Source organism: Rhinatrema bivittatum, chromosome 12 (genome assembly GCF_901001135.1).
Source record: "Rhinatrema bivittatum chromosome 12, aRhiBiv1.1, whole genome shotgun sequence".
Taxonomy (NCBI): domain Eukaryota; kingdom Metazoa; phylum Chordata; class Amphibia; order Gymnophiona; family Rhinatrematidae; genus Rhinatrema; species Rhinatrema bivittatum.
Genome location: NC_042626.1, coordinates 22,737,672 through 22,765,494, shown reverse-complemented (window position 1 = coordinate 22,765,494; position 27,823 = coordinate 22,737,672). Strand labels below are relative to the sequence as shown.

General features: G+C 47.8%; 1 protein-coding gene across 2 annotated transcripts; it reads right to left on the bottom strand.

Annotated features, from left to right (window-relative positions):
• Positions 1-51: 51 nt before the first annotated feature.
• TMPRSS13 (transmembrane serine protease 13) lies at positions 52-23,535 on the bottom strand. 2 transcript variants are annotated; one of them, XM_029573346.1, is made up of 13 exons: positions 23,360-23,535; positions 21,273-21,435; positions 19,537-19,641; positions 11,730-11,861; positions 11,044-11,053; positions 10,506-10,604; positions 9,827-9,870; positions 4,064-4,235; positions 3,374-3,549; positions 2,599-2,694; positions 1,810-1,952; positions 1,556-1,708; positions 52-1,187 (listed from the first exon to the last, which is right to left on the bottom strand). In XM_029573346.1, exons 1-13 carry the CDS (start codon positions 23,375-23,377, stop codon positions 1,161-1,163), a joined length of 1,338 nt encoding a protein of 445 aa, XP_029429206.1. In that variant the 5' UTR covers positions 23,378-23,535; the 3' UTR covers positions 52-1,160. The 2 variants fall into 2 exon arrangements, with proteins under 2 accessions (XP_029429206.1, XP_029429205.1); XM_029573345.1 differs by having other exon boundaries at positions 10,921-11,053; positions 23,360-23,533.
• Between the last annotated feature and the right edge of the window lie 4,288 nt (positions 23,536-27,823).

The following is a 27,823-nucleotide window of genomic DNA, read 5'->3' as shown; positions in this document are numbered from 1 at the left end:
GCAATTAAGACTCAAATGAAAAGGATCACAAAAAAACAAAAACAAACAAACTGCAGGGCTGGAACATCCTGATTAGCACGGGATGCTGTGCAATATTTATCATTTATAGCTTCATCCATGTACAAACAGAAATGACATACCGTAGTTACGCTGTGCATATCCAAAAGGGCTTACAGTCAAAACGGAAGCAGGGTTGGTACGGGCTGGATGGGGAAGTGGAATTGGGGTCTCCGAGTGCGCCAGTCCTCGCATCTGAAAGGGGGTAGGAGAGGTACACCCGGGTGGAGGATGTGATATGAATGCTTTCAACCGTCCAGGACGGGTTTTATATTGGCACACACCTTGAACTCTGCACCATTAATTACCAAACGCAGACACAAGTTGGTGCAAACTGACAACTCAAGAAGAGTCTGCAATGGGCTATGCTAAACATGTGGATGGAACAGTTTTATAAGGTAAGATATCCTCACACCTAGGCCTGGGCCGGCACCAGGCAAGCAGGGAGGGGGAACTACATCAATAGCCCAGAGAGAACACCACCACCCTCCCATCCCCTCCTACGCATCACGCTCTGTCACATTCACTTAATTGTAATTGCAACCATAATACTCCTAAGATCAGACCTATTGAGGGACTGAATGATACAGCTCCTCACGCTCAGCTTTCTACCGGCTGTAAGTTCTTACTAGAAGCTCCAGAGAGAGCCCACAGTGATGGCACAGACGTTCGAGCCTGGCGCTGGTACAGCAGATGGATTCACTGAAGGGGGGGGGGGGGGCGAGGGGGGGATGGTATTTTCCACACAAAAATCAACTGAACAAAATTGCAAGGCTGCTTTGTAATTACACAGTACAGTGGTTTCTGCGTTTGCACTCCTTGGGCTCTTTTTCTATGCCCTCCCATAATGAAGGGAGCTCACGCGCCCCGGGGAGTTGGTGTGGTGGTGGTAGGGGCGCCTCTGTTACCCTGGCAAGATACAACGAGACGGTCTCTTTATGTCAGCGCGTGCGCTCCTGCCAGGGGGGAACGCGATGCAAAGCGACCAAGGAGGGACTTATAAATAAAAAGGTGAGCGGTTGTCTGCCAAGTAACTCCCCAGGTGCGCGTCCCTTCTCTCCGGGGCCATGTGCTGGGGGATCCCAGCCTTGGACGGAAAGGGCTCAGCTGCTTGTAAATGATCTCCCCAGCTGCAAGAGAGGAAAGCAAGAGGGTCTGTTAGTGACGACCGAATGTAACGACTGCTAAACTGGGTCAGGCCAAAGGTCCATCTGGCCCAGCGTCCCAATCTGATGGTACTTGGAAGAAATGTCCGACTCAATCGTCTTAAACAAGCCCGCACATTGCCCGTCTGCTTCCTTTCCGTCCACTTGCTCTCTCCACTGCTTCCCATCCATGTGTTCCCTTCTTCCTATCAAACTTTTAAACTTTTAAATTTAAATCTTTATTTACATTTGTTTTTTATTTAGTTATGTAAACCGTTTTGATTAAACACTGTTTGTAAAGACGGTATACAAACACTTTTAAATAAAATAAATAAATAAATAAATAAACTCACCTCCATTTTGGCGTGGATCCAGGTGAGGAACTCTGTGATTTTCGTGTAGACCCCAGGCTTGTTCTTCGCACCACATCCTTCCCCCCAGCTTGTCACACCAGCCAGGAACCACTGACCTTTCTGCTCACAAACCAGCGGTCCCCCGCTGTCTCCCTGGAACACAACCAGAGCCTGTAAGCTACTGACGTTTTTTTGGTGAAAGGCTTAGGGTGACATGGGCTGCCAGACGGAGGGGGTGGATTAAGATGTTTTACCTGACAGGCATCTTTTCCTCCCTGCATGTAGCCTGCACACATCATCCTATCGGTGATATCTCCATTATAAACGCTGCGCCGATTACAGTCTGAGGTACTGATCAAATTCACTTCCGTCTCCATCAAGATTGGGGAGGTATCCTCTTAAAAAATAATAATAATCTCTCAATAGTTCACTCCTAAGCCTTTCATTTTATAATACTTATTACTGTTCATTTTATTCAGTTATTTTACTGGCAAAGATACAGCCAAATATCCTGACTATAGATCCTAGCTAGTGTAACAGAAGCTACATAGTAACACAACATAGTAGACTATGGCAAATAAGTAACAATTGGCTCACCCAATCTACCCTGTTGACTTCTTCTCTAATTCTTTACCACTTTGGGTAGATGATAATATTAAATTCCCACATTTAAACTAACTCTAGCTCCCCACACTGCCTCCCCACTGTCTTTCACTTAGCCTCCCAACTATGTTCTTACTATTGCCCTCTGTATCTGACCCAAGCCTAATCCAGGCTATGTCATCTTCCAAGCTTCATAGTTAATCTAACACCTCCCATCACTAAGGAATTGAAATAAACTCTCATATATATATCTGAAGTTGACTAATCACCCTGCTTTCAACCTAATACACCGAGGTTAAGATGACACCCAGCTTCTTCAGCTGAAGTTCACTTTGGTTCTGCAATTCTCACGAAATGTATCTGGCTACAGACTGAAGCAAAACCTCCAGCTGCTCCCTCGTTCACCAACCCCACAGCTCCATGAGTGAATGGTCTCTCACTTGAATCTGGATTGGTTTTACCGAAGCCCGAGATCCAGCACTGTCCCTGAAGGAAGTTCTGGCCAGTCATGGGTAGGCACGCGGGCTGTATATTTGCTGTAACAAGAACAGAGCAGGATGTTAAGACCTACAGCTCTATGACTGCCAATAGTAGAGCTCTTTCCCAGAATCTATAGCCTCATCTCAAAACCTGCTGGGCAAATTGACTACCCCAGTAATTCACATATGGAAACCCATAAAACTTCAGGGAAAGGGATTACTGAAATTGATGGGAGGTGAAGTACACAACGCTATGCTCATGAAGTTAACAATCCGGATCTGAAGGGTCTGTGACTGTATCCTTGGTTAGTGCAGGACTGGCAAAACGTGACCTTCATCAGGAGCTTGGATCTCTCCCTTCCCAGGACCTCAGAGCACCTGAACGGGTTCCCTCTACCCTCCCAGATAACTGGTGGCTACTGTGTTACTTTGATATTTATTCTTTTTTTTTTTTTTTAATACACGTGACATTTGTGGCAAAATTACTATATGTTCTGTGCTTTCATTTGCCACTTTAATCATATCTTACAACAACAGCAAGTATCAACCCGAGTTTGGTATTAACTAGTTTATAGATACCAGGATGATAAAGCATGGTATGGGTAACTGTGGTAACATTCTGCATTGCATATCAGACCATAATGAATCTAGTTAAATGTCCTCCCATGGCAAACACTGTAGGCATATAGTCCTCCCCTTTCACATTAGTATAAGAACAAGCTGGTGCTGCACTCACCTCCCATGAAAGAATAGGGATTCTTCAGTTTAATCAGAGCTATGTCGTAGTCATGTGTTTTATCATCATAACTGTCATGCACTATGATATCGGCCACATCTGCTCGGTTATTGAGCTTGTTCTGGTTGATAATTCCTGCGTAGACTTGCCAGTTGGCGGGGGTGTACTGTGTGCTCCTGAAAATGGACAGCAGGGGGAAACAAAGCCACGGTCAAGGTGCATAGGGTTGGGAACATATTTTAATGAAACCGATCTGCCCCCATCATCCTCAGCGGCCTGCCCCTCCACCCTCACACTGACCCACAGGAAGTCCTTAGCCCCCAGTCATCATTATCATTTGAGTGCGGGAGGAGAAGACAGGCCACGTTGCCATGATTCGTCTGCTGTTTTACTTTTCTTAACCCATTGAAAATTTCCTTCAGCTCTTTGATTTTCTGTCTGCATTGGGACCCCCATCTTCAGTGAGCAGAGAGACCTGTTGTCACTCGTATCATGACAGGGGGCCATCTTCTCGTCATTCTTATCCTCTTCTGACCCAAAGACTAGGAACTCAAACCCTAAACCATATTTGGGCCTCCTTGAACTCCAGGCTTCACATATTTTTGGCTTACATATTATATCTAGATCTGCATCCACTCTCACCACCCCCTTCCCCTACCCTTCCAAACCTAATGCAGGGGTTTCACCTACTCAAAAAAGCAGTGAGCAGCAGTGAGCACCCAGCGAGGAGCGATCAGGGTCCCTCCGCAGACATGGACAGTGCTTAGTCCAGATGGGTAATGGAGACTAATCTGCCAGGGCCACTTCCCCAGTTCAGCTGCTGTTCCTCCAATGATTCGACTGCTCTTCCTCTGCCCACAGTCTGCAGGGAAAGAAAGCACAGGCATTTCACTGCAGGATGTACTGAAAAACAACAAAACTTCCTCCCATGCTATGATTACAAGGAAAAGCCTTCCATAAATCAGGCCTAACCTGCACCATCAAAAACTTGGCACTGGATTTTGGAGGATTTGATGACATCTGCACATAGCTGTTATCAAATATGCATCTCAAGAAACTTTAGAACTGAAAAGTTTCATATTCGGTAGAGCATTTGCTGTTGAAAGGTTACACACTGTGCAGTGTGCAGTGGGGAAAGTTTCTTTGAGCAATAGGACAGGAGGTGTGGCGTTATTGTAAGCAAGATTACTCATACTATAATTACTCTAAAATAGCATAAGCCTCCACCACCTAGTATCCAGCTGTGGTTATGAAACACTTACTGATTATTTTACTGATATTTTTATCCCAAATTAAAATTTTGCAACAGTCCTGGAATGAAATTCTTACTGAATATTTTAGTTACAATGCATCTCAGTGACAGGGCAGTTGGCAGTATAGCTGCTTTGTGATGTCATCAAGCATTGTGAAGGCAGATTTGCCATTGGTCAATGCTTTTACAAATGGGTTGCATTATCAGTGGACATTATAACAGTCAAATGGATTGTTTTTATAGCCAATCAAATGGATTTCTCCAGGAAGCCGAGATTTATTCTTGCAAAGGTACATCAGAGCCCAAAGAACTGCTTTACACAGCATTTCTGGAGTCATGCATTTCTTACTGAGGTAATCCTGCATTTCTTAAGAACATAAGAACATAAGAAATTGCCATACTGGGTCAGACCAAGGGTCCATCAAGCCCAGCATCCTGTTTCCAACAGTGGCCAATCCAGGCTACAAGTACCTGCAATTACCCAAACACTAAGAAGATCCCATGCTACTGATGCAATTAATAGCAGTGTCTAGTCCCTAAGTAACCTTGATTAATAGCCGTTAATGGACTTCTCCAAGAACCTATCCAACCTTTTTTGAACCCAGCTACACTAACTGCACTAACCACATCTTCTGGCAACAAATTCCAGAGCTTTATTGTGCGTTGAGTGAAAAAGAATTTTCTCAGATTAGTCTTGCTAACTTCATGGAATGCCCCCTAGTCCTTCTATTATTCGAAACTGTAAATAACCGAGTCACATCTACTCATTCAAGACCTCTCATGATCTTAAAGACCTCTATCATATCCCCCCTCAGCCGTCTCTTCTCCAGGCTAAACAGCCCTAACCTCTTCAGTCTTTCCTCATAGGGGAGCTGTTCCATCCCCTTTATCATTTTGGTTGCCCTTCTCTGTACCTTCTCCATCGCAACTTACTAAGGCAGTAGACCTAGCTATACCTAAAATCGTTTGGGTAAGACTAAACCAGTGTGCTATGGCACTTCAGACCTGAATAGGTGTGCCTCAGAAAAGTCACCACTGCCTAATATTCAGATCCAGACCAGCACATGGGTGCTGCCTTCAGCATCTCACAGTAACAACAACCAGAGGTGGCTCTTAAATGCGCAGAAGCTCTATTCTGAGAACTTGTATAATCATGCATGCCTCCTCATCCTATAACATGAGTCCAGGAGTGTGGTAATTAATGGGTAGCATGCAGAGCACAGATAGATGAGCCACACGTTGTGCAGCACACACATTTATATCCCACACCCTCCAAAGTTCAGGGCAAGTTACATAAAAACATTCATAATTTCAAATAAACAATAAAAGATATAGGAAGACTGAATGTACTCAAGGATCACAGGAACAGAAAGCCTGCGAGGGAATCAGTTGGACCGTTAGATGATTGAGTGGTTAAAGGGGCACTTGGGGAAGATAAGACCATCGTAGAAAGCTTAAACAATTTCTTTGCTTCGGTGTTTACTGAAGAGGATATTGGGGAGATACCCATTCCAGAGATGGTTTTCAAGTGTGATGATTCAGTTGAACTGAACCAAATCACAGTAAAACTGGAAGATGTGGTAGGCCAGATTGATAAACTGAAGAGAAGTAAATCACCTGGACCGGATAGCATACACCCCAGGGTTCTGAAAGAACTAAAAAATGAAATTTCAGACCTATTTCAATTAATTTGTAACCTATCATTAAAATCATCTATTGTACCTGAAGACTGGAAGGTGGCCAATGTAATCCTAATATTTAAAAAGGGCTCCAGGGGTGATCTGGAAAACTAGAGAGAAGAGAGCGTGACTTCAGTGCCGGGAAAAATCATGGAAACTGTTATAAAGAATAAAATCACAAAACATTTAGAAGAACATGGTTTAATGGGACACAGCCAGCATGGATTTACCTAAGGGAAGTCTAACCTCACAAATCTACTGCAATATTTTGAAGAGGTTAATAAACATGTGGATAAATGTGAACCGGTAGATGTAGTGTATTTGGATTTTCAGAAGGCATTTGACAAAGTCCCTCATGAGAGACTTCTATGAAAACTAAACAGGCATGGGATAGGAGGCGATGTCGTTTTGTGGATTGCAAGCTGGTTAAAGACAGGAAACAGAGAGTAGGATTAAATGGTCTGTTTTCACAGTGGAAAAGGGTAAACAGTGGAGTGCCTCAGGGATCTGTCCTTGACCGGTGCTTTTTAATAAATATATAAATGATCTGGAAAGGGGTAAGATAAGTGAGGTAATCAAAATTGCAGTTGACACAAAATAGTTGGCTCAGTGTGCTGTGGCGATCAAAAAGCAAACAGAATGTTAGAAATCATTAAGAAGAAAATGGTAAATAAAACAATGATTGTCATAATGCCTCTGTATTGCTCCATGGTGAGACCGCATCTTGATTTTTGTGTGCAATTCTGGTCGCAGCATCTCAAAAAAGATATAGTTGCACTGGAGAAAGTACAGAGAAGGGCAACCAAAATGATAAGGGGCATGGAAAAGCTGCCCTATGAGGAAAGGCTAAAGAAGTTAGTGCTATTCAGTTTGGAGAAGAGGTGACTGAGGGGGGATATGATAGAGGTCTACAAAATCATGATAGGACTTGAACATGTTAATGTAAATCAGTTATTTACTCTCTCCGATAATAGAAGGACTGGGGCACTCCATGAAGTTAGCAAGTAGCTCATTTAAAACTGACCATTTAATCCTACTCTCTGCTTCCAGTCTTTTAACCAGTTTGTAATCCACGAAAGGACATTGCCTCAAATCCCATGGACTTCTTAGATTTCTTAGAAGCCTCTCATGAGGGACTTTATCAAATGCCTTCTAAAAATCCAAATACACTACATCTACTGATTCACCTTTGTCCACATGTTTATTAACCTCTTCAAAAAAATGAGGATTTGTGAAGCAAGATTTCTGTGTCCCATTAAACTATATCTATCTATATGTTTGGTGATTGTGGTGTTTAGAATAGTTTCTATGATTTTTCTCTCCTCACCGGTCTATAGTTTCCCGGATCACCTCTGGAGCCCTATTTAAATATTGGATTTATCTTCCGGTACAATGGACAGTTTTAATGATAGGTTACACATTTTTACTAACAGATCTGAAATTTCATTTTTAGTTCTTCAGAACCCTGGTTGTGTATACCATCCGGTCCAGGTGATTTGCGACTCTTCAGTTTGTCAATCTGGCCTATTACATCTTCCAGGTTCACTGTGATTTGGTTCAGTTCATGTGAATCATCACCCCAACATCCTCATTAGTAAACATGGAAGCAAAGAATTCATTTAGTTTGTTTTTTTTAGATTCAGTGCAAGAAGGTTATGGGAAAGCCAGCTTTTGATACTCAAAAGACAGATGGATGCGAATTTCATAGTGGACAACCATGAAGATTGAAGAAGAAAGAAAAACTGGATGTTGTCAGCATAGATCTTACATGTGAGTCCAAACGTTGAAAGTAGATGACAGAAAGGAGTGAGGTAAATGTTAAAGAGAACATACAAACATGATGGCAGGAAAAGACCATATAGCCCATCCATGCAATTCAGTATTATAATTCCCCTAGAGATCCCATAATTTCTTGAATTGAGATACTGTTTTTGTCTCCACCACCTCCACAGGGAGGATGTTCCACGCATCTACCACCCTTCTCTGCAAAGAAATATTTCCTAAGGTTAGTCCTGAGTCTACCCCGGGGTACTCTGGTCGTTAGATAGCGCCACGCAGGGCTTGATGAAGCAATTCTAACCTGCTAGAAAGATAGGAGGAAAACATGTCCTAGCCCCTCCTCATTTCCCCTCTCCTTTGAATCCTTCCAGCCTGGGTGAGAGGGGACACTGAGCACTGGATGTAGCTGTGAGTTGGCAGCAGCAGCAGGAAAAGAGCTCTGGCAGCCAAGGTAACCTTGCTGGCTGCCGACCCCACACTGACTTCTCCCTTCTCCGGCACTTGTGTACAGAGGGGACAGTGTGCACCTCTGCCCTCTCTCCCTTTGTTTTGCAGGCTTTGAGTGCTTCCCTGAGCTTTTTTCTCAGCCACATGAGTCATCTTCCTGTCTGCACTGCCTGCTCGGTGGAGTCTGGCGTGCCTGGCATGTCTTGTTAATTAGGTGTGCCTTGGGCTTGTAAAGGTCAAGAAACACTGGACTAAACCACAAGCTGAGGCGAGCAATGTCCCATTGCTCCTGAAGCTATCCCCAGTCCTCAAATTCCCTCATCATACCAGCACAGAGTCAAAATCCAAATTACAGCAGCCCCGGTTTCACCCTCCATCTATCTGCCAGGACCGAGAAGGTAAATAAAGAATGTGAAATCCCAGGCAGCAGGAAATCCCTCCCTCTCCATGTTCTCTGAAAGGAAGCCCAAGGCTATCAAACCTCTCCACCAGCTGCTTTATTATATTACATTACATTATTTGGCTTATCTCTCCAAAGTAGCTTACAATATTTGTAATTACACAATTATTCCACCCGTATATAACTCAGTATGAATGAGGGAGAGGACGCTGCGGAGAGGGAGGGGTAACTGGGTCAGAGGCGGTCTTCCCCTTCACAGCTAGGACTCCTTCGCCCGTATCCTAAGTGCTCCTGAATTCTCAGTGTTGCAATGGATGATGTGAGGGAGGGGGTGTCTTTCACAGAAGGAGGGTGAGGGGGAGCAGGAAAGCCTGTGCTGCAGGGGAGCTCCCACAAACCTTAGGGGGGAGGGGGGAGTGTAGAGCATCAGGCTCACCCCAGAGTGCACCAGGCGCTTCAGGTGACAGATAGCTGCTGCAGACCTTGGCCTAAACCCCAGGGATTGCAAGAGAAAATGGAAAGCACTGGAGGTTACGCAGAGGAGGAGAGAAAACGGGAGATGCTGTGCAGCAGTGGCTTCCCGGAGGCAGACACAAGGGAGAATAAAGAGGAAGAACCACAGAAGCTAAATGAGAGAACAAACGATTTCTTTGGCACTAGTCTAGATGGAGTTTACTTGGAGAAGTTAATGCCAGGCAAGCCCTGAGCCTGCGTCACAGGGATTGATCTCCTGTAAGGGCTCGGGATTGACTGGGACTCCAAAGCAGCCATCCAGATGTTTCCTTTCATTTGTGACAGTGTGCGTAGAAAGACATCCCGAAACCAGTGTAATCCAATGTCTCTATCATCTCTCCCCGCCCTTCCTGTAGGGTATAGCCAGGCCTGGTGCGGCTTACCTGTGCAGCTCAGAGCCAGGTACTGTCCATTCGAACATGACGAACTAAGGGCAAGAAAGACAAAAACAGGAAAAAAGGTACTTTTTGTAGCTCAACATGTAGGGATATGTTTCTGTTTTTTAGATGGCTTGTTTATTCCACAGACGCCGGCAATGCTGACTGTTTTCAGGAAACACATTTGGGATTTCACTGGAAAGAGACCCCCTCAGGATCCCACTGCACCCATCACCCCATGTTCCACTGGCGCCGCCTGCCTCACGTTCAGCCCCGATGGCGCGGCAGAAGCTCTGTGTGCGGGCCATTGGGCTCCTTGCACAACCCAACCACGGGACCTTCCTTCCCCGCTGCAGTGAAATAAATTGGAGGGAAGGGGAGGGGGAATAACCTAGGGGACGAGCTCTGGGCAGCTGGGAGTGAAGGCTCACAGCACTGTAGTCCCCCTCCCGTAGAGGCTGAAAGCGCAAAGGAGCAGGGGGAAGTATTCAGTTTCAAATAACTTTGTAGGCCCGACAAGTTTATACACGTAAACTAATATTTAAAAAAGAAACAAAAAAAAACACAAGCCTCGCTTTACAACCACAGGTACGACAGACTCACTAAACCTGGGGGTGAAAAGTTAACTTCCTCAGGAGTTGGATACGAGTCTGAAAGCGATGTCCAATCCTCTGCCCTCTCTCACCTGTCCATGCTCCCTTGAATGGTGTCCATGTTCCTGGCATAAACGAGCCCAAGGTTGCTGGGATTATCTGGCACGCTGACTGCATCGGCTTTAAAAGATCTACGCAGAAAGAGAGAGGCATTTGGCATCCCTTTCATAATTACCATTTCTAATACAAATAATTACTATGATTACACAAGGGCAACTGGCATGCCGTCTGAGACAGAGAACAAAAGACAGATTACCGCAACTAAAAAACCTGGTAGGCCATACTTGCTAATCTGGTTTCTTTATTTAGACAGCATGCCTGGAAGAGGACCCAATTTATAAAGGGATTGCAAAGGGTAAAGCAGGGACACCTCAGCCACAGGAGGGGAGGGCGGGGCTTGCGTCAACAGCCTAGATTAGACGCCAACAGATTCTCCAAGAAACTTACTGGTCAAACCCCAGCTTGTTGCAGACTAAGTCTGGGAACAAGGGGCTGAGACCCTGCGCGCACACCGGCAGCCACCTGTCCTCCTGGGTGCGAGACATGACCTCCAGCAGCGAGTTATCCCACCGGAAGCGCACTGTGCAGAGGAGAGAAAGGTGGGTTAATTACTGGGGCCAGCAGCTCTCCGTGCTCATGGACCACAGCGCAGGGGAGGGTCTTCCGCAAACACAGCAAATACTGCCGCATCCTACAAAGGGTTTGGATCATTCTGGCCATGATGTCACAGTGACATCACGCACCCTCCATCAGTCAATCAGCTAGCAGCACATGATGGCACTTGGGGCACTCTTTCAGGCACAGTCCCCAGGGACGGAGAAGAATAACAGAGAAATAAAGTGACAGGAAGACATGTGGGACTGATTTCTTGGCTTTGTTTAGGTGTATTTTGGAAACACTGCTGGTAGTTCCCTTCAGTATTAAATTCTGTTTGTTGGACCGCTACAAATATAGTCACTGTGCAAACATTCTGCCTCTCCTCATCAGATGGGTGGTAAGTCTGCTCATTTTATTGGAAATTTGGAATAGCTGAGATGCTTTCAGGAGCTTGTTAAAAAGTTTCCCCCTCCCCCATCAGAGCTTCATGTGGACCAAGTCCCACTCTACCTCCTCACAGCCAAGAGCGGGAGGTCTTTGTGGTCCCACACAGCTCGCGTCTGCGATGTCTACTCAGCTTTTACCCTGCAGGTATACATCTCCTCCTCACAGACACACAGACACACTGACACACGAATGGGAAAATTTGGTTCCATTACCGCAACCCATCTCATCACCCCCCCAGGAGCATTCTTTGATTCCATTGCAGCGGGTCTGGTTTCCAGGGCACTTCTCTCGCACCTTCATGTAGGAAGAAGAGCTCAGGGGGGAATCCAGTAAGTTCAATTTATCTGGAAGAAAGAGCAGGAGGAACCTTTGGGTCACAGGCAACACAGAGAGCTCACCAGCATCTTCCTCCTAAGGCAGGGGTGACCAACTCCAGTCCTCAAGAGCCACAAACAGGAGAGCCACAATGAAAATGTATGAGATAGATAAGCATGCACAGCCTCCATTGTATGCAAATAAATCTAATGCATATTCATTATGGATATCCTGCAAACCAGAATGTTTGTGGCTCTTGAGGATCGGGGTTGGCCACCCCTGCTCTAAGCTGTACGGCTTGTGGCATAAATCAATACCCCAGAAGCACATTATCCTGTCCAATCCCCCTTCCCCAATCTGTCATAGTCTTAAAAACTGAAGAGGAGGTTAATGGGTGGCAGCGGAGCCACGAGATGTCTGTCTTTCTATGAATCTCAGGCTCGGGTCTCATAGACCTTTAGCCTCAGTAGCGATGTCTGAAGCAACACTAACAATGGAGCATTCAAAGAGGAGCAGGAGAGACAAGAGACCTAAAGAAATCTGGCCTGCAAAGCTTTCCTTACCCAGATAAGGTTTGAAGTGTGAGTTTGCATTATTTATCCAGCTCTTGGATTTGCCTTGGTTTGTCTAACCTTCAAGTTGTTGGCTCCTTCTTTGCACTGATTGGGGATGCGATAACCACCCTCTTCCTTATTCCCAAGCCAGGAAAGCAGCATGGGCTCCACCTGGAGCCCATCCTGGCAGGGCCACTGGAAACTTTAGAGTCTGGAAGTCCTTTGGAAAATAATTCGCTAAGCCTCAGTCCTTCGAGTGAAACTGAATTATTATTGCTTGCTTTGCTTGTGCCAGTGAAACTCTGTACTATTTAAACCCAGTGTAATGCACCGTTTCTTTACGGACTTGATGAAGGGAGTAGATTTGAAAATAAGATAGGTTCAATGAAGACCTACAGCAGAAGAAAATCATTGTGAATTCTCACCTGACAGACAAAAATCAAAACGTAGGGCAAAAATCAGCCAACACAAAAGATGCGCTACAGAGCTGAATCTCCTGCTGCTCTCAACCACAATGCAAACAAACAGAAAACAGGTAAGAACAAATAACTCCTCCCCATCCCACAGAAGACAGGCATAGAGCTGCGTCCCTAAAAAAGGCAAACTTCAAACCCAATGAAAGGGAACTACAAGTCCGTCCCTTCACCCCTGCCCCGGGATGAGGGAAGAGGGAGACAAGAACCCTGAGCTAACCACAACCTGACGCACACAAAAGAACCCCACAGATTACCTCTACATTCATCTTCAAGCATCCTCCATTCACAGACTCAAAACTCTGCCTGATAATAATGCTCCAAGAAAAACAATCTGTGCCTGGTATAACCCAGGTCCCAGACTATAATCATACACAAATGGTGTAAACTTTGTGGACAAACACATAGTCCAAAACCCCCTACTATTATTGTCAAGGAAGAGGCTAGAAGACAATGCAACGCTTAACCACACTCGTCAGATTATGAGCTACTCTCTGCTCCAAACAAAGGCGCACCTCCCAAGAGTACCCGCCCTGGAGCGATTCCAAAGGCAATAAGGATGGGCAGTGGAATACCAGGCACCTCCGTCTCAAGGGTCTGGGATGCCTCTGGGCTCTGAATGAGCCCACTCCTCAAATGGCCATAGAGAGAGGAGCTTGCTTAGATGTGGACTCAGCTCAGCGCCCTCTCCTCTTTTTTTGCAGCAGGGAAAGGTTTGGAGGGAAGGTTTTCCTGAGATAGCGGTTGGACCACTCCCTGAAGTAGGTGTTCCAGAGACCACAACAGCTGATTGAACTACAATGAGAACATAAGAAATTACCATACTGGGTCAGGCCAAGGGTCCATCAAGCCCAGCATCCTGTTTCCAACAGTGGTCAATCCAGGTCATAAGAACTTGGCAAATACGCAAACATTAAATAGATCCCATGCTACTAATGCCAGTAATAGCAGTACTAGTTATTCCCTAAGTCATCTTGACTAAAAGCAGTTTATGCACTTCTCCTCCAGAAATTTATCCAAACCTTTTTTAAACCCAGCTGTACTAACTACCCTAACCACAAGCTCTGGCAATGAATTCCAGAGCTTAACTGTACATTGAGTGAAAAAGAATTAAGGGGCGGATTTTCAGAGCCCTGCTCGCCTAAATCCGCCCAAAACCGGGCGATTACGCGAGCAGGGCCCTGCGCGCCGGTGAGCCTATTTACATAGGCTCACCGGCGCGCGCAGAACCCCGGGACTCGCGTAAGTCCCGGGGTTTTCGGAGTGGGCGTGTCGGGAGGCGTGTCGGGGGCGGGGCCGGAGCGCGCGGCGTTGCGGGGGCGTGTCGGCAGCGTTTTGGGGGCGGGTACGGGGGCGTGGCTACGGCCCGGGGGCGTGGCCGCACCCTCCGTACCCGCCCCCAGGTCGCGGCCCGGCGCGCAGGAGGCCCGCTGGCGCGCGGGGATTTACGCCTCCCTCCGGGAGGCGTAAATCCCCCGACAAAGGTAGGATGGGGGTTTAGACAGGGCCGGGCGGGTGGGTTAGGTAGGGGAAGGGAGGGGAAGGTGAGGGGAGGGCAAAGGAAAGTTCCCTTCTAGGCCGCTCCGATTTCGGAGCGGCCTAGGAGGGAACGGGGGTAGGCTGCGCGGCTCGGCGCGCGCAGGCTATACAAAATCGATAGCCTTGCGCGCGCCGATCCAGGATTTTAGCCGATACGCGCGACTACGCGCGTATCTACTAAAATCCAGCGTACTTTTGTTTGCGCCTGGAGCGCAAACAAAAGTAGGCTATTCGCGCTCGTCTGAAAATCTACCCCTAAGTTTCTCTGATTTGTTTTAAATGTGTTACTTGCTAACTTCATGGAGTGCCCCCTAGTCCTTCTATTATCCAAAAGAGTAAATAACTGATTCACATTTACCCGTTCTAGATCTCTCATGATTTTAAAGACCTCTATCATATCCCCCCTCAGCCGTCTCTTCTCCAAGCAGAACAGCCCTAACCTCTTTAGCCTTTCCTCGTAGGGGAGCTGTTCCATTCCCCTTTATCATTTTGGTCGCCCTCATCTGTACCTTCTCCAGTGCAACTATATCTTTTTAGAGACCAGAAATGTACACAGTACTCAAGGTGGAGTCTCACCATGGAGCAATACAGAGGCATTATGACATTTTCTGTTTTATTCACCATTCCCTTCCTAATAATTCCTAACATTGTTTGCTTTTTGGATTGCCGCAGCACACTGAGCCGACGATTAAGGTATTATCCACTCTAAAGCCTAGATCTTTGTCCTGGGCTTAGGCTCTCTTAAGCTTAGATGCCTTTGGGAGAGGTAGGGACAAAGCGGATGCCCTGTTAGCAGTGAGAGGAGCAATGTCCCTCAGGGTTGCTTGGTGCTTGGCTTTGGGACATCTTTCTGGTGTACTTCTTGCCATGGCACAAATAGTATCACATCCCTTTGATGAAATAATAGATCTTGTAGGGGTTGCCCAAGTGTACCACCTCGAGTCACCCCTCCTCCTCCTGCAACTCAATCCTCATCTGGCACCGGAAGGATTCCTCATACCTCAGGGCTCTCTCTTTAAGCCCTAGGGGAAATCACAATCATTTCTGACCTTATCTCCCCCAGGGATCTCCGAGGCAGCAGAATACCTTTTCCGCCAAGCCAGACAAGCTCTGCCCCATATCTACATCCCGTAGGGAGAGTGGTCCCTCATGCTGGGGTGTGGTTGGAACAGCCTAGTGGGAGAATTCCCTAAGCCCATGCTGACGGGACTGACGGGACCGAGGTGGGACTCACAGGCTCTCTTGGTCTCTCATTCTGAGCCTCTGCTTCTCCTTCCTTCTGTAGGCAGTAAGGGCTCTCCCAATCTACTTTCAGCTGTTCCCTGGCCTCTCTCTGTCTCTTCTGTTTTCTGCCCACGGTTCTCCTGGGTCTCTTTCTGTCTTCTGCCCGCAGCTTTCCCGGACATCTGTCTATCTTCTGCTGCAGACAGGATGCGCTCTGCCCGCGGCCTTGCCAGGACTAATCTTCGGCCGCAAGCGGGATGGGCTCTGCTTGCAGCCTTGCTGGGCCCATCGGCTAATCCTGGCCACAAGCGGCATGGGCTCCGCTCGCGGCTTGCCAGGCTTATCTTTGGCTGCGAGCGGGGTGAGCTCTGTTCATGGTCCCACCTGACTGCTCTTTGCCGATCTCTGCTGGTCAGAGCTCTAGCAATTGCCTAGCTTACCTTGTGGAAGCGCCGTCCCTGCTCTCTTCACCCTCTCTCCCACCCTTCTCCTTTCCCCAGCAGCAGGAGAAGAGCAGCATTGGTGCTTCAGGCCACATCTTCCTCCTCTGCCACCTGGGCTTGACTGCGGCTGTGAACGGCGTGGCTAGAGTCCCCTGTGGTTCAAAGTGGGGGATAACACCGTGCCTGCTCCTGGCTCATCGTGAGATCTCATTCAATGCAACTGAAACCCCATCGTGATGTTTGCTGCAATGCCTTTCAAACAGCAGCTAGGTAAGGCAAGATCACCGCTGCCTTGCCCTTAGCCTTGCTTGCTGCCGCAAAGGTCTGTGATCAGAGACTTTACTCGCAAATAATCCCAGTCAGCTAATATGGAGCAAGAGATCTCATGCAGCTGGGCAGTGCTAATGTGGCCACCCTGGGCCATGTCGTGTCTTGTGAGGGGAACATATGTAGGTGCGCATCCCAGTTTCACCTCTACCACATGAGCCAGCTCTGGCCTGCCATCCCATTGGTCCATTTTCTCTGCCGGTTTCTGGCAGATGCTCGAACCTTCTCGCCACCTTCTGTGATCTCATTCCATTAGGCTGGGACTCAGCCCTGCCTACAACTGTGCCCACAGGCTGAGGGACAGAGCTGTCAGTGTTTGCGTGGCACATAACATAGGTAGAAGAGGACAAGCTCCAGAGCTCCACAGCCACAGGGTTTCCGGATCTGATGTATTTCAGAAATAGTTATGCCTCTCAAGACATCTTCAGGAGGAGCCTGAATAACAAAGGATCTTGCCAGGCTCTCTTTGTACCCACTCTGCTCCTTCTGTACCTCTGCTGTGCCAGGTTTAACCGGAGGCTCTTCAGTACTGTCAATAAGGAATAGTAGCTTGGGATTTATTTAATGTTTGGGTACTTGCCAGGTACTTGTGGCCTGGTTTGGCCTCTGTTGGAAACAGGATGCTGGACTTGATGGATCCTTGGTCTGACCCAGCAAGGCAATTTCTTATGTTTCTTATGTCCCTCCTCTTGGGGATCTCCATCAGGATGAGAGCCCCCTCAGGTTCTCTCTGTTTTTTTACCTCCCCCAAGACTTCCATACTGGCAGGGGCATCACCTAGAAATTCTTCAGGCTTTGCCTTCCAGGGATAATTTATCTGATTGAGTATCTTTTTGAAAAAACAACAAAAAACAAACCTGTTCCAATCAAACCAAACCATACCAAAACAAAAAATGCAAATGAAACATAAAACACCCAGGTAAATACTAAAAAAAAAAAAGGAGGGGAGGCTGGCTGTGCTGTCCTACTCTCTTTGACCCCCAAGGGCCCCTCAACCAAACAAACAGAGAAGACCTCCTTTGAGTTGCAGATATGCTAGGACAGAGGTGGCCAACTCCAGTCCTCAAGAGCCACAAAACGGGCCTGGTTTTCAGGATACCCACAATGAATATTCGGCCACACATTGCCTCCACTGCATACAAATCTATCTCGTGCGTATTCATTGTGGAGATCCTGTTTTGTTTTGGTTTTTTTCACTCTTGAGGACTAGACTGGCCAGCCCTGTACCCAGAAATGATAGGACCTAGAGAACAGCAACAGCAGGCCAGGCGCCACCAAACAAAGGAGAAAAGAAAAACACACCAGCATTTGCAGCCTGCTAAGCAACAACTGAAAACAAACAAACAAACAAACAAACAAACAAGCAAAAAAAAAAACTTCTTCCTTCCTGGAGCAGAAAAATGGCACCCAAAAGAAAAAAAAACAACCCAAACCTGACTCAAAAAAGAATAATCATCAACCAAAAAAAACAGGAGGGAAGGGGGAAGCCAACCAGCAGCAGCAGCTGACAGGCAGAGCTCCTACCAGTGATGAAGGTGGCAAAGCTCCAGAAAGCTCGTCACAGATGAATTAAATTAGTCCAGTAAAAAAGGTCATGTCTACAAGGCGTCTCTTGACTCTTATTACTATGTATTCAAGTGGACAAACACGTACTGTGCTTGTGAGGCAAACACAGGCCATAGCAACGGCTGAGCCTAGTTGCTTCTCTCTCTAATTTTAATCTACTTTTAGCGAGTGGCCACTGTCAGAGAAAGATGCTGGGCACGATGAGCCTTTGATCTGACCCAGCATGGCTGCTCTTAAGTTCTCTCAGCTCTCCCCTGCAGGGCTGCATTTAACATTTGCTGGGTTATCAGTGAAGCCTACTACTCATTTCTCAGCTGAGCCCATGAATCTTGACAATTTCTTTATCAAGGAGCCCATAGGGAAGCTTGCTCTGCTGCCGCCTGTGCTGTACCTGTTCTGTGGCTGGACCGCATGTGAAGCTTGCACTGCTGCCGCCTGTGCTGTACCTGTTCTGTGGCTGGACCGCATGTGAAGCTTGCACTGCTGCCGCCTGTGCTGTACCTGTTCTGTGGCGGGAGAGTGTATGTGTGTGTGTGTGTGTGTATATTCGAAGCTACTGCCTGTGCTGTGTGTGTGTATGTTTTGCTGCTACTGCCTGGGCTGTACCTGTTCTGTGGCTGGGACCTTGTGCGAAGCTTGCACTGCTGCCGCCTGTGCTGTACCTGTTCTGTGGCTGGACCGCATGTGAAGCTTGCACTGCTGCCGCCTGTGCTGTACCTGTTCTGTGGCTGGACCGCATGTGAAGCTTGCACTGCTGCTGTCTGTGCTGTACCTGTTCTGTGGCGGGAGAGTGTATGTGTGTGTGTGTGTGTGTATATTCGAAGCTACTGCCTGTGCTGTGTGTGTGTATGTTATTTATTTATTTAACAGTTTTTTATACCGACCTTCATAGTAATAACCATATCGGATCGGTTTACATTTAACAAGGGTATAACTGAAGCAACAACTAAAGTAAATTAAACAATAGATGTGAATAAGGCAATGTTACAATCAAGAGTAAAGAACATGTTCTGCTGTTACTGCCTAGGCTGTACCTATTCTGTGGTGGGACCTTGTGCGAAGCTTGCACTGCTGCCGTCTGTGCTGTACCTGTTCTATGGCGGGAGAGTATATGTGTATATGTGTGTGTAGTCGAAGCTACTGCCTGTGCTGTGTGTGTGTGTGTGTTCTGCTGTTACTGCCTGGGCTGTACCTATTCTGTGGTGGGATCTTGTGCGAAGCTTGCACTGCTGCCGCCTGTTCTGTACCTGCTATGAAGACTTTAATCTATCATGTTTCAGCAGCCGGACACATGGTGCACCTATGGTCTGTGACCCCCTAGCTGGGGACTGCATTCACAAGGCTGGGACAGGAAGAGGTTTAAAAAGTGGGAGTGAGACCTCAGGTAGTTAGGAAAGCTCATGGTTCTGGAACCACAGCAGCGGCCCATTCAGATTGAACTGGTAGCCCATAGAAGCAGGAGGAACCTGCCGGGCAAAATATTGTAAAACTTTTCAATATTATTGAACTCAGTAAATTCTTTAAAAAAAAAAAAAAACTGGAAGTTAAAAGCCGAGAAAAAATAGATGAGCAGCTTACATGCTACGAGAAGTCCAATGATCACTGCTATGACAACGAGGATACAGATGATGGCCACAATCCTGAATCTTCTCCCAAAGGACGGCAGGCAGGAAACCTTTGACACTGTTTGTATTAGAAATGATAAAATGCCTAATTAGCAAAGCTGCAGCCTTTGAGGGGGACAAGGCTTTGCTCCCTTCATCTGACAGGTCACTGCCTGCTTCTGTACACTTTCCATCTCCTATATATCTTCCTGCTAAAGGGCAAATGCCCTGCCCTCTCCACCCCCCCCCCCCTTTTCCCTTTCTCTTCCCAGTGACATCAGAGAGACACGTCAGATGAGAACCAGGAGGTTCCCCCTTCCTCCCTATCTCACTGTCCAAAAATATTCAGCTTTTGATGTCACCTCAGTAACAGCGACACAAACTCCCTCCACTGCCAGGCACCTTGTGACAGCACAAAACTGCAACGCAGCCCCAGTGTCGCATGCCTGCCGGGGCCACAGCACCACTAGCCCCCACGACTCACACCGCAAGTACCCTACCCTGTTTGGGCCAGATGTGCTAAAGGGTTTTTCCAACCTTGGGACCATAGGAAAAACGCCAAGTACATCTGGCCTACTGGGGTTGGGGGGTGGAGGGTGCAAACTGGAAAATATAACAAGCTGGAACTGCTTCTGATCCCTACACGGGAACTACAGAGTCCCTCGCCTCATTCACACAGGCAGGCCCTGACCAAACGCAGTCACCTGCACCACAAATTAGAACCGAAAAGCCCAGGGAGCCAGACGCTGCGTGCAGGGCTACAGGGGAGAAATAGAAAGGCCGACCCCAGATGAACCGGCTCCCTGTGTGAGAACTGAAAGTGGTGCCCCTTCCGCTCCTCACTTGGCACCAGCTCTGGCAGTCCCTCCTTCAACACAGTGCCAATGGCCTATGGCATGGCGCACTCCTCCCTCCCCTCCAACCCCCTCACCTTCTGCCCACCACCAGCGTCCCTCTGCCCTGCTCTCTTTCCTCCAGCGTCTCCTATCTCTCTCTCTGTCCCCCATTTTTCTCTTCTTCCCTTCACCGACCCACGACAGACAGAAGCCTCCTTCCTCCTGCACACTGTCCTTGACTCTCCCGTGAAGCAGCAGCTCTAGCAGTACAACAGGTTATTATGCTGTAATCCGGCCAGACACATCATCACCAGAGACAATACCAAGCAGCACCAGAAGCAGGGATATTTTTCTCTTCTGTACTTTGTAAACCTTTTCTGTTACCACTTAAATGGGCCGAAGCAATATCGGCGCGCCTTAAAGGGGAGCTCGTGATTGAGCGCCCGCTCCCTTAACGCGCACCGATCCACCTCGTCGGGGCACCCAATGCTACATGCAAATGGGCTGCCGCGGTAAAAAGGAGGCGGATGGGGAAAATTGCGCGCCCCTGGCGCCCCCTGGGCAGCGGGCACCTGGGAGAGGTGGCTGTCAGCCACTTAGGAAAACGGACGCTCAGTTTAAGGGCATCTGTTTTCCTAACCTGACCGCCGACATACTTAAAAAAAAAAAAATATATATATATATATTTTTTTTTTTTAGGGACATTTCTCATTTTTTAGTTCCTCCGAAATACCGAAAAGCAGTATTTTCAACTTCTCTGTACACTTTTTGGGCTCCTCAGGACTTAACGTCAGCTCCAGAGCTGTCGTTAATTTTTTAGGGTAATAATGTGCACCTCTCTTAACTCCTGCCAATCAATAATCTGAAGATTTACCTGGGTTCGGATGCTGAAATACATAGGCTGGCACCGATGGTGCAGCTTGCGGCATGTACGGTTGATAGACCATCCCTTGGCTTCCTCCTGGTCTGTGATGAACGGGCACAGCTCCATGAACAAGGTTGAAAGGAAGATTTCCATACGGTGGAGGGGGGGTATTCTGAAATCAAAGAAACAGGGGAGGGGGGGGAGGGGGTCTGTTATCTCACGCTGGTTCATCTGTGCACCTGCAGGAGCAGGGTTCAGACCCAGAGAAACCTGCTAAACCTAGGAGCAACCCGGTGAACAACGGGGTCAGACCTTGAGTGTTCAGAGAAAAACTCGGCCATTCTAGCTGACCGAGCGCAGCAGAATGCAGCGTTGTACTATATACCGAATACTTCAACCTCAGAAGATCGCATCATTCAGGACGGAGGGAAACAATTACCATTGCCTTTCAGTTCTTATCACTGCAAACAGCAGTATCCATTAAAGAGAATACCAGAAGAGCAGCTGACTGGGGATCATCAGTCTGTCCTGTGTCTGGTGTGGACTGGTTCCACAGCAGCCAGAGCCGATGGGGCCAGTCTGACTCTCAGAAGGAAAGAACAAGCTTCTCGACCAGTAGTAGCCTCTTTAGTGACCTTGTTGACCAATAACAACATTCAGTAAAGCATTTTTTCACAGATGCAAAGAACACAATGAAAAGCAGGAAGAATTTCATGAGCACTTTCCATTCCTGTCGTGAAAAGACAAAGGCAGTTCTCTAAAAAGAGAGGCCAAGAGGCTCCGGGCCTAAGACATTCACCGAAAAACATGCAGCAGAGAGGTTAATGCAGGAGCAGCCGCCCTTCGGCCGACTCATTCAAGTTTCTTCCCTCTCCAAATGACCTTCCCTAGAGCTCCCACACCCAGAAATCTCTTCATAGGCTTGGCACATTCAGAGGGCAATTTGTCAGAAGGTTTTATGAAGGGAAAAAAAAAGGTCCTCTGAAAATCACACCCACTCCCCACTTACTGAGGCTTAAGGTGCACCTGCTGTCCATATGGGGCTTAGCTTTACCCTGGGGAAAGGTGGCGGGGATTTTATTTTGAAATCCTCCTGCATACTTTCACTTGGGTGCTTTGCATCTGCACCAGAAAGGTGTGCAGACTACCCGCTTCCCACTGCTAATCTGAAGTTTCAAAGGGAAACTTCATGGGGAGTTCTCCTTCGAAGGTGAGGGCCCCCCCCCCCCCTGTGGACAATCACAAAATTTCCCCCTCGATGAAAACGTAACCAACATCCACCCCAGGGCCGGGAAGGAAATAGCACGAGAGAAGGCAAGGGCAGAAAAAAAACAAGAGAGGAGAATTTCCCTCCCTGGCTGCCTGCTCCAGATAAACAAATGCCTTGTAGCCAGCCTTGAGGGTTGCTGGCGGAAGGGTGGGCCATAAGGGTGGCGGGACTCCTGGCTCTCCAAGAGACTCCCTTGACAAAAGCTGAATGACGTCATGGAAGTAGAGCTTTGGGGCACCTGGGTCCTGGCAGGCCCCACTCTTTGGCTCCTGCCCTGGAGGATCCCAGGCCCAGCCTTGCCACCTCTCACTGACTGAACCCCCAGAGGGGAAAATCAGCCGGATCAGGGCAGGTGATTTGTGACGGTCCCTCTGCTGCTTGGCGGATCGCAAAGACCTGCAGAACGCCAGCCTGCTATCTGATAACGCCGGTTCTGCCAGGGCACCCGCATCAAGCAAGCCAGACTTTGATACTCCCATGCAGAAGAATTTCAGCAATATATGCTTAAACGCCGCTTCAGTATCTGTAACACAGCCCAATGCAGTGCACTAGCAGTAGCCACAAGCACCAACACAAACATCGCAACACAGCTTTCCTCACAAGTTACGCCACCAGCAACACAGCACGGCTGCAACATTCTAACGGCACCAGCTCGGCAAAGTGTTCCCTGACTGTGGTCAAACCACAGCAGAAATCAGCTGCGTCTCCAGGAGCAAGACCAAGAACTCCGAGCCCTTAAGGGAATCGCTTGGAAAAATGAATAGCGACATTTAAAAAGGAATCCAGAAAGCCACGAAAAGTTGCCTCTTCTCATGCATGCACCTACCTGGTGGTGGCCTTCCATGGTGCCCACCAGCAGGCTGACAGGAGGAAGGGGTCAGAGACGCCGCGGTAGCCTCATGCTCTGCTGTTGAATGAACTCTCCGGCAAGTTTTCCCAGTGTTAATGGAGTGAGAAAAGACAGGGAGGGCGAGGAACCTCCTTGTACCTGTAAGTCTGTGTGTGAGGTAATCATGCATGCAATTATCAGCCAGAAAAGAAACTCACCCAGCCGGTATCTCCACTTCAAGGCAAGCTCGCACTTGGCTCACTTGTGCTACTGGATGGTCAGTACCTGGAATGAGGAGCATCAGTGCATTCAGAGGAAGGAGATTACTGGCCTGGTTTACAAAGGCTTTCTTCTCACCTGCCCCTCTGGTGAGAGTCTTGGATAGTTCAGTCTCAGTGTCTGCTAAGGGGATGCCTTGAGAATTCATGAATTTACATTTCTGATCAGCGTATTACTGAATCATTGCTGTATATATATTTTTTTTTGGGGGGGGGGGGTCACAGCTCACAGGCACTAGCTCCATAAAAAATACATAAAAAGGATATCCATTCCTCTATGCCATCATGGAAAGCCTGGTTTCCGATCAGGCCCAACTCTTCCCTGCATAATTCCCTCCTCCCTCTATGAGGTCCTGCCACACTACAGTCAGGCTTCACTTAGAACCCCTGCCTCATTACTCAAATGGTATTTACTTATCAGAGGCAGCTGAAGTTAGGAACAGCAGGACTACATGTCCCACAATTCAATGGGAGCGGACTGACAAGATGACCTGGGGCTAACTGCTACTCTTAACTCTGCATGGATTTCCAGCATGGCTCTGTCTAGTTAGAAGGGCTGCCAAAAAGCTCCCAATCCTAAGGTACTGGCTGAGCCTCTATGGATTTGTAGTTCCTGCCTTCCTAGGAGAAATGGGGGTAAACTTAAAGCTGGGATAGACCCAGCCTGCTCCTTATGACATGGAGCTTGCTGACAGCCCTGCGTCGGATAAGGCTATGATAGGGTTACTATGCAGCTTTATGTCTGTGAGAACAGGCTGATCCAATTTCACTCTGGGTGCATGCATGGGCTAGTACTTCCTGTTTCTTAAGAAAATCAGGATTACAAATCCAAGCTTGTAAGAGGGTAAAACCCGGACTGGATTTCCCTGTTCCTTATGGCAGGGAGCCAGGTGGCAACCCTACGTCAGAGTGCCGTACACTATGTCTGATTCTTTTATAATGTCAGACCCCCCCCCCAAAGCAAGGAGCATCAGAGATCTAAGGCACTATAGGCAGACCGAGCTCATCCCACCCCAAAGCTTGTCACCCTGCTTTTAACTGGGAATTCAAAGATCATATTTTGTGGATAAGGACAGGGATAGCAATCCTAGTGGTGTGGATAAAAGTGTAGGACTACAGCTGGGCTGGGCTGGGCTTGCTTCTGCTGATGTCCCTGGCTCTGTGTGCTCCGTGAGGTGCTGAGGTGAAGAAGGGCACCCTCAGCCCCGTGCAAAGCCGGTACAGGGCAGTTTAGGAAGGGAACTCCTTGTTTTCTTATTTAGGTATTGAAATGTGCAGCTAATCACGATCCACCCTCACGTGGTGGTGGTTGGTTATTTTTACCTGGGAGCTCCTCTCCTCCGATGTAACATTTCTATATTTGCAGAAGTAGCAGTGTAGCTTAAGGAGTGTTCCAACTCTCAAGAAGATTTCATGAGTTTGCTTACATAACTCTGCTTTAAAGTTCATTGGCAGGACCTAAGCAACAGTAATGTTTTCTCTTTGAAGTACTTTTTGGCTGCAAACAGCCGCTCTTAGCCAGGAAATGGTGCCTCAATGCTAAGAGCTGTTGGGACATCCCTGCCTGCCATATGTCAGGAGGGCTAGGCAAGAAGGGTAACTGCCCTGAGCACCAAGTCAGGGTGGGGGGCACTGCGTCACCCATTTGACTCAGTCTGCAAGTCTGTGAGTACGCGAGCCCAAAGCAGCAGGCACTGCCCTAATGACAGGCCTCACGTTCCTGCCTTACAGACGCTGCTGCCTGCATTCTGTGCAGCAGGGGGCGCTGCAGGCTTTAAAGTCCGGCTAGAGGCGGGTCAGGAAGACTCCGGAAATCGTAGGCTGCTGTATAAAGCCGAAATCTGCCACTCTTTTTGTGAGAATTTAAAAACAAGGAAGATCTCTTTATCAAATGACTTTATTTAACTGAAATTAGGTGCAACATCTGCAAACCTGAGCACCCTGTCCAAAGAGCCCAAGAGCCTTGAATCTATGCTGGACAAGCCCCATTTGAAACAAGAGTGGTACCAGAGCTTTCTTTTCCGAGGTTCCAAATGGCCCAACACAAGTAGCATAGGGTACTTAATAAGATGAAAAAAAGTCTAATTAAAAAAAAATAAAATAACGAACTTCAGACAAATATGACATACAGGCACCTGTCTCATCCCCAATCCATGGCGGTCAGGGCCGGTGCTAGCTTTTTTACTGCCCTGTGCAAACAATTACTGTGTTGTCCCCCCCCCCTCCCCCCCACCACCACCATTCATTCATTCTCTGTCCCGGGACCACCAAAAAAATGCCCAGCTCCCTTCAGTGATACAAACTTTTGAAACTGACACCATCCCTCCCCGTACCAATCGCTGGTGCAAGGGTATTAAATGCCTTGCACAATGGCCCCCCCCCCCCCCCCCCCATTCCACACACACAGAATTCTGCATTTATATTTTACATGAAAAATATCAAAGTACAGTATTCTGCAGTAAAAACATCACATTATATTTACGTGTACTGCTGTGATGCCAACCAGAAATCCCTCAAAAAAAGATACTTGGAACCCCTATGGTATTAGGCCTATTGTGATGTGTGTTGGGTGTGGGCTTGACTCTCTGAAAGCCCTAAAACACCAATACACTTCCTATTAGGAGAATGCCTCACCTCAGTCACACATGCAGAACATAAACAGACCCTCACCAAATACAGAACAGAGCAACCATAAAGTAGAAATACGAACAGGCAGACGAAAACTGAACTGGAAACCGCAAGAAGCCAGACACTCTACGCAGTGCAACAATGAAAAAACAGAACCATCACCATTCCTCAACAATTAAATCAAGAAATAAAATAAATACATAATCATAGTGCAGGATATGGTGAGAGAGGTAACGGTGGTGGGGCCACTTGGCAACAGTGATCATAACATGATCAAATTTAAACTAATAACTGGAAGGGGGACAATAAGTAAACCTGCAGCTCTAACACTAAACTTTCTAAAGGGAAACTTTGATAAAATGAGGAAAATAGAAAAAAACTGAAAGATGCAGCTGCAAAGGTTAAAAGTGTTCAACAGGCATGGACATTGTTTAAAAATATAATCCTAGAGGCGTAGTCCATATGTATTCCACGCATTACCGCCATGGTTAAAAGGTGAGGTGAAAGAGGTTATTTTATAGGGATGTGAATCGTTTTAGGACGATTAAAATTATCGTCCGATAATTTTAATATCGTCTTAAACCGTTATGGAACACAATACAATAGAGATTCTAACGATTTATCGTTATAAATCGTTAGAATCGTGAGCCGGCACACTAAAACCCCCTAAAACCCACCCCCGACCCTTTAAATTAAATCCCCCACCCTCCCGAACCCCCCCCCAAATGAGTTAAATAACCTGCGGGTCCAGCGGCGGTCCGGAACGGCAGCGGTCCGGAACGGGCTCCTGCTCCTGAATCTTGTTGTCTTCAGCCGGCGCCATTTTCCAAAATGGCGCCGAAAAATGGCGGCGGCCATAGACGAACACGATTGGACGGCAGGAGGTCCTTCCGGACCCCCGCTGGACTTTTGGCAAGTCTCGTGGGGGTCAGGAGGCCCCCCACAAGCTGGCCAAAAGTTCCTGGAGGTCCAGCGGGGGTCAGGGAGCGATTTCCCGCCGCGAATCGTTTTCGTACGGAAAATGGCGCCGGCAGGAGATCGACTGCAGCAGGTCGTTCAGCGAGGGTTCCGGCGCCTCGCTGAACGACCTCCTGCAGTCGATCTCCTGCCGGCGCCATTTTCCGTACGAAAACGATTCGCGGCGGGAAATCGCTCCCTGACCCCCGCTGGACCTCCAGGAACTTTTGGCCAGCTTGTGGGGGGCCTCCTGACCCCCACGAGACTTGCCAAAAGTCCAGCGGGGGTCCGGAAGGACCTCCTGCCGTCCAATCGTGTTCGTCTATGGCCGCCGCCATTTTTCGGCGCCATTTTGGAAAATGGCGCCGGCTGAAGACAACAAGATTCAGGAGCAGGAGCCCGTTCCGGACCGCTGCCGTTCCGAACCGCTGCTGGACCCGCAGGTTATTTAACTCATTTGGGGGGGGTTCGGGAGGGTGGGGGATTTAATTTAAAGGGTCGGGGGTGGGTTTTTAGGGGGTTTTAATGTGCCGGTTTTGCGATTTTTAGATTTTTCACGATTTTTCACGATTTTTCACGATATTTTACCCCCCCAAAC